The 6632-nt window shown below is 46.9% G+C and overlaps 1 protein-coding gene across 1 annotated transcript; it reads left to right on the plus strand.

Annotated features, from left to right (window-relative positions):
• Positions 1 to 4153: 4153 nt before the first annotated feature.
• On the plus strand, positions 4154 to 6433 carry LOC104527358 (hemoglobin subunit pi). The gene is made up of 3 exons (XM_010171054.1): positions 4154 to 4306; positions 5382 to 5586; positions 6158 to 6433. Exons 1-3 carry the CDS (start codon positions 4212 to 4214, stop codon positions 6284 to 6286), a joined length of 429 nt encoding a protein of 142 aa, XP_010169356.1. The 5' UTR covers positions 4154 to 4211; the 3' UTR covers positions 6287 to 6433.
• The last annotated feature ends 199 nt before the right edge of the window (positions 6434 to 6632 follow it).

Here is a 6632-nt window from a genome sequence, read left to right on the forward strand (position 1 = left end):
GCCCCGTCTCCCAGTACAGCCCAGTGCCCCCACCAGCACCTCACACCGCCTTCACCCAGCATCCCCCTCAATCTGCCCAGTGTCCCCAGTTCTGACCAGTACTTCCCATTCCCATGGACATCACTCCCCATTCCATGCACTCCCAGTTTATTCCAGTGCTTCACGTGCTCACATCCAGCACCTTCCAGCTCAGCCCAGTGTCCCCAGCATCCCCAGTAAATCCTTACTCCCCAGCTGGTACCCGGTGGCCTCCCGGGCCCCCCAGCCATGGCACCAGCCCCGAAGCCCTCGTGCAGGGGCTGCCTCAGGCCTGGGCTGCCCGTTGCTCTTTCCGTCGGCCTCTTTGGGTCATTTGGAGCCTCTCAGCCAGTTCGGCCATGAACAGCTCCAGGACGTCACTAAAAGCTGGCGGCAAACAGCAGCGTTGCCGGTGAGGGCTCGTGGCTCCCCGCGGGTGGCCCTCACAGGATGCCCACAGGAGCTGGCTGTGGGGGTCAGCCCCCTCAGCTCCCCATGGAAAGGTGCCCTGGATCTTCTCATGTTCATTGCAGGATCTCAGGGCGCTTTCCAGCACTGATACAACTGGTCCCGTGGTTCCTATGAACTCACTCCTGCCTCTGGATTAGCCATGGGAACGTTACTTCCCCGGGAGACATCTTGGTGCCTTTATTTTGTGTTTAACCAAAGATCAGAAATTATCAGCAACTATGTCAGCGGATGTCCTGGGGTTTGCATCCAGATTCTTCTGTATTTGATTGCATTATTTAGACATTTGAACACTCTGAGATATCCCCACTCTGGATTTTGCTCTGCAAGTCCCCCCCAGGACATGGGGCAGAGGCGGGTGGTTGCAGAGGGAGATGAGCACACCCAGGACGGGATGTAATCTGCAGGGTCATTCTCCACACGGCCGCCGATAACAATTGAAGCAAGAGAAGGTGTCGCTGAGGGGAGAAAGTTGTCTAAGGGTGATTAAAGAGCAGTCGTATTATCACAGCAGAGCATTCCTCCTGCACCAGCGCTGGGCAGCTACGTTAAAATTTCCCAATATGTCTGTTTCAAAGCATAATTTTACATTTTAAATAATAATTAAAGACATATTTGTCATTTCCAGCTCTTGGAGCCTGTAGTTTAGTTAAAGCAAAGTATTGCGAGCTGGTAGGAAATTAAATAAAGCCAGGACTTAGACTCCACTTTTAAGATTTCCAAAGCTTAATACACCCCAAATTTTTTGGAGTTAGAGCAGATACATGTGCCACCTTATCCACAGGAATTCCCTCTGAGGGGAAGACAGTCCTCATGGAGAATACAGGCCCGTGAGGAAAGTTATTGCTAATCTCACAGAAATGCCATTCAATCGGTCACCGGATTTACAGTCAGGGCTGATGGAAATTATAATCCTGCTTTTATAACGAGCAAACAGGCCCATTGTTCGCTTCTGCTTTTTAAAATGTGAAACTCTGGCAGCCTGCTTTTGGAACAGGATTTAAAAAGACCTATGTTAATACTAAAAATCACCTTTGGTGTCACCTTTGGTGGCATTTCACAGGTTCACGATGAAGATTCGTCATCTACCCAAGAGTGGACATTCTGCTACAGATCTATGAATCATAACTATGAGAAGCAGCAGCAAGAGGAAGGCAGGTCTGGTGGGGTTTTGCAGAGGACATAGCTTCAGTATTGGTCCTGTGACCAGGGGAAAACCAGTGACCTTGTTGTCCAACTCCCTGCCTTGCTGGTGCCAGGACCTCCATGTCTCACTACCCATGGGCAGCTGGAGAGCTGGGATGGAAGAACTTGGCTGAGAGGTCCATGTGAGGACAGAGAAGGTCCTTCTCCCTGTCACATGGCATGTGGCCAAGGACAAATGCTTCTCCCACCAGGCACGTTCCTGAGGAGTTCCTGCAGCTGTCCCCAGCACAGCCCAGATCCTGGGCAAGCAATGAGCTCCTTCTAGCAAACCACTGTCATCTTTAGGCTGCTCTGGCTTTTGCGATAGTGCAAAAGCAGCTCCGAGAAAATTAATTCAAACTCCAGAAAGATTTCAGCAATGACAAACCCTCCTGTGTGGACATCACTCTGATCCTCATGTCTACACAGACCTTAATCCTACAGGCATGGGGGACCCATGTTGAGGTTAAAAAGTGGTCAGTGAAATGGGAAGGAGTTCTGATGGTCTCTGCCTTATCCCTGAGTGTATCTGGGTCACAATCGCTTCCCTCATGCATTGATTGAGTGACCTCTGATTCAAGCACTCTCATTGAGGAGAACTTGGAGCACAGCCATGCAGTGGGCACTGTAAGAGGCAGCATTTTGAGGAGGAGACAAAAACATGAGATAAATTTTTATTTACCGTAGCATTTTCTTTTTCCAAGGGATTTTTCTACAGGAAAACTGCAAGTATTTTAAAATACATGTAGCAAGGGATGATGAATACAGCCTCCCTTGATACCTCCATCCATTTAAGCTGTATAAACTGAGTATCACCTTTTCCTGTGCATGCTCCTGGGTGACATTTAGGAGGGCTGGGTGTTGTGATTACATTGCTACTGTGGTACAGACAACCATACGCTGGACATACTCCAACACACACATGACCCAAGTATCATTAGATCCCTAGAAGGGCTTTCCTTTTAGCAGGACAAGCATGTCTGGGGAGCATCCTGTGTAACAGTCAGTAGCATTGCTGTGAAACACAGATGTGTCTTGCCAAGGAATCTGGCTTGTACATATCAACCTTCTCAGCGCAAGCGTGCCAGGCTCTTTGGGCAGAGAACACTATCTGACCTCTGTGACTGTACCAGCCAGCTCTCCGTGCACAGCTGCCAGCGCTCAGTGGTGTGTAGAACTGCTGTAGTTTATCAGGGTGGCAGAGAGATTTACCTCTGCTTCATGTGCTGGCAGGATATTAATTCCCTGAGGTTCCGCAGCAACCATCTCCAGTAGGGTATTTCTTTGACACTTTGCCCACTTATCTGTGATTACAGACTTGTGCTGGTCTTCCCTTTGCTTGTTTGGTCCTTCACCATCAAGTGTATCCATGCCCTGAAGCTACGACTCATCTATCATGGGTCCAGGCTTTCCTGCACGTGTCCAGCATGTAGCACAGTGCACACCAGCTCTGTGGTGGTGAGGGCTATTTTACAGTACAAGGGATAATTAACAGTAAGATCACACAGCTGGAAATCAAAGACCTGCAGTATGAGGCATATAGTGATGAAAGAAAATGTGGGGGGGGGCTTTCTCACACACACATGCTTTTTTCTAGGACCCTGCTTAGTTTCATAAGCTGCCTCTCCCTGTATCCATAGGAATCATTGCTACTGGTGTTGCTATAAGTAATATCAGTTGCGGAGTGTGTTCCTAATTCTTTGCAAGAGGCCAGCAAAGTGAAGTCCTGGCAGTGCTGAAGCAAATGGCAAAATCTCTACTGATGCCCACAAAATCAGGGTCTCACTCCCCCTCTGAACTATACTGCACATCTCCCAGCCTGTCCCTACCACTGCCCAGGAACTTTTTTTTATGAACTGTTGTGCCCTGAGGCAGCCACATGTACTGCCAGTGTATGATGTGGCACAGAAAGCCCAGTCTTGCGTTTGCATCTGTGAAGCTAAGCAGAAAATGCAGATTTTTCTCCAAGCTTCTTAGTATGCTTGAAGTTCATATGTTCCTCAGCTTAAAGATACGTCCTAACGCTTCCCAGGGCAGTGGTGGAGTCCCCATCCCTGGAGTATTTAAGAGTCATCTAGACATAGTGCTTAGGGACATGGTTTGGTCATGGTTTAGGGGACTTGTCAGTGTTGGGTTAACGATTGGACTTGATGATCTTATAATCTTTTCCAATCGAGGCAATTCTGTGATTCTGTGATTCCATTGCTGGAATTTTCCATCATTGTCTCTCTGTTCATGTATCAATATGTGTCCAAACAGTTTCTTCAGGCCACGCGGCCATTACGTTAAGAAGCAAGAAGCTGATAACGCCAGCAAGCGAGAGGGCCAGTGCACTGACCCTTGCCGAAACAGGCATTGTTTCATGGAGAGATAAGAGTCTCCCACGTCCATGGGTGGGCCTCTGGAGTGACCAATGAGCATGGACAGGCGCCAAGGTCCGCTGTCCCCTTCCTCTTTATAACCAAGGTTTCCAGGACAATGAGTCCAAACGTGCTCTGAGCGTTCATTGCAAGGAGCCTGAGCCTGCATCCTCCCGCACAATGACACTGACTCAAGCTGAGAAGGCCGCCGTGGTCACCATCTGGGCAAAGGTGGCTACCCAAGCCGACGCCATTGGGGCAGAATCACTGGAGAGGTAAGTCACCTCAAACCCCTCCAGAGAGGGTATCTCCTCCGGCTTTGCTGTTAGGATGCATCTCATATAAGACTTGCATGAGTGAGAGCACGCTGGGAATGGTGAGAGTTGTTGGGTGACCTCTGTGTTCTTTGGTATGTAATTCTCTGGAATTATATCTGAGCTACTAAATGCCAATAGACAGCTTCAAAATCTTACAGCAAACCAGAATTTTCTAAGCAATTCTAATGGTTTATTTTCCATTGTAGCAATTCAGAAGAATTCATAGCCAGGAGCTCTGGCTATGAATTCATAGCCATTCACCCTCAGTGTCCTGAAATAGACTTATCACTGGTCAGAAATGAACCTGAAGTGGTTTATTGTACAAGTGATGCACTTTCTGTATAAGTGATACAATTTCTCTTGCAATTTCCAGGCATTAAGAGAATAGCTGTCCATTAAATTCACTGGATACTCATGTTTCATTGTTCCCATTGATAAGTAACAAACTTAGAAAACAAGACAGCTGAACCCCCTGCATGAAGCGTGCCACAGTAATCCAAAATTCGTACAAATTAAGCAAGCTGGATAATAAGGGATAATAGTCTGGAAATTGTTCAGAAATTATTATGTTATTCAAAGTTATTTAAAGGTTCTTTACAGCTCAGTGTACAGTATTGTGACACCCCTTCCAGGACTCTGAGCACCACTCATATCGATTCTGGTTCATTCAGCTCATATTAGTTTGAAGATCCTGCAAACTGGCTTACAATGTCATATAGGAAACATAGTGACGCTTTGGGACTATTACTTATTTTAAAACATCTCCCAACCAAAAAAATACATTACATTTTAAATTATTTTAAACATTTCATTCTTCTTTAGTACACACAGATTAGCCCACTGTTTAATCTGCACATACTGCAGAAGAGATTTAAGAGCAGAAAGACCTTCTTGATGGAAGCTTCAAGATCCCTGTTAAAATGACTGAAGGAGTGCGCTCTGTAGCTGGCAGGTTTACACCGCACTTGCTGTGAGCTTTTACCATGTCATGCATGTCACTTCCACTGCTGAATCTCATTCTCATGTTCTCCAGGCTTTTCACCACCTACCCCCAGACGAAAACCTACTTCCCTCACTTTGATCTCAGCCAAGGCTCAGCTCAGCTTCGTGGTCATGGCTCCAAGGTCATGAATGCTATTGGGGAAGCTGTGAAGAACATTGGTGACATCAGAGGTGCTCTGGCCAAGCTCAGTGAGCTGCATGCTTACATCCTCAGGGTGGACCCAGTGAACTTCAAGGTGAGTGAATACAGAGACTTTCAGGGATGAAAACTGCCATCACAAAATTAGAGACCACAGATCATTTTGGCTAATGGCAGCTTGATCCCTGACTGCTCTGCACAGCCTTGTCAACTCATGTTGCTGCTTGTTCCCCACCTGATTTTTAAGCTGAGCTTAGATCTTTTAATGAAAGATCTGGTCTAGCTCAAGCAACAAAACTCAGGGGGCTCCTATGGTTTGTGCTAGACAGACTCGAGTCTTTGCTGTCTATTGTAATATGAATCTCCCTCACCCATCAGGTTATATCACCTGTCTTGAACAAATTCTTAGTAAATTTTAAACATTTTCACTTTATTGCATTTCGCTTTGGTGAGGAAGGAAGGGACAATTGGGAGTGGGATCAAGCAGTGCCTTTTGCCTTGTATCAAAGGCAACTCTGCTTCTTCACACATAGCATCAGGCAGCAACGCTATCTGGTTGGGACACACAGTTGACATCCCAGAGCATGCTGGGACCAAGGTCTCTTGCAGACGCCTAGGTCGACATCTGTTACTGATGATGATCAATTTCATCCTGGTTTTCCTTACAGCTGCTTTCTCACTGTATCCTGTGCTCCGTGGCTGCCCGCTATCCCAGTGACTTCACCCCAGAAGTTCATGCTGCGTGGGACAAGTTCCTGTCCAGTGTTTCCTCTGTTCTGACTGAGAAGTACAGATAAATGGGCTCACAGAGGGTGAGGGATGCACATCCACGGCACACCCCAGCTGCCAGGCTCTGGGGTATTCACCCCTTCCTATGCAGTCCTCTCAAATCCTCTACACAGGGCTCAGTCATCTGCAAAACCCAATAAATAATTCAAACGTGAGCTATGGTCTCTGTGTTTTCATCTCCATGTGTTCCACCTACACCTTGCTGTTCAGGCAGAGGTCTTCCCAAATGTGTACACAATACGGAGGGGAAAATACTAAGCTGTGAAAATTCATGTACTAATTAATGTACTAATGAATTCATGTACTAATTCACATGCTAAGCTGTGTACATTCAGTGGGAATAACATAATATCC

The sequence above is a fragment of the Antrostomus carolinensis genome, unplaced genomic scaffold (genome assembly GCF_000700745.2).
Source record: "Antrostomus carolinensis isolate BGI_N321 unplaced genomic scaffold, ASM70074v2 scaffold49526, whole genome shotgun sequence".
In the NCBI taxonomy this organism is placed as follows: Eukaryota; Metazoa; Chordata; class Aves; order Caprimulgiformes; family Caprimulgidae; genus Antrostomus; species Antrostomus carolinensis.

Coding starts and splice junctions, on each gene's coding strand:
- LOC104527358 (XM_010171054.1), top strand. CDS start 4,212: ATGACACTGACTCAAGCTGAGAAGGCCGCCGTGGTCACCATCTGGGCA. Junction 4,307..5,381: donor GGGGCAGAATCACTGGAGAG/GTAAGTCACCTC, acceptor CATGTTCTCCAG/GCTTTTCACCACCTACCCCC. Junction 5,587..6,157: donor TGGACCCAGTGAACTTCAAG/GTGAGTGAATAC, acceptor TTTTCCTTACAG/CTGCTTTCTCACTGTATCCT.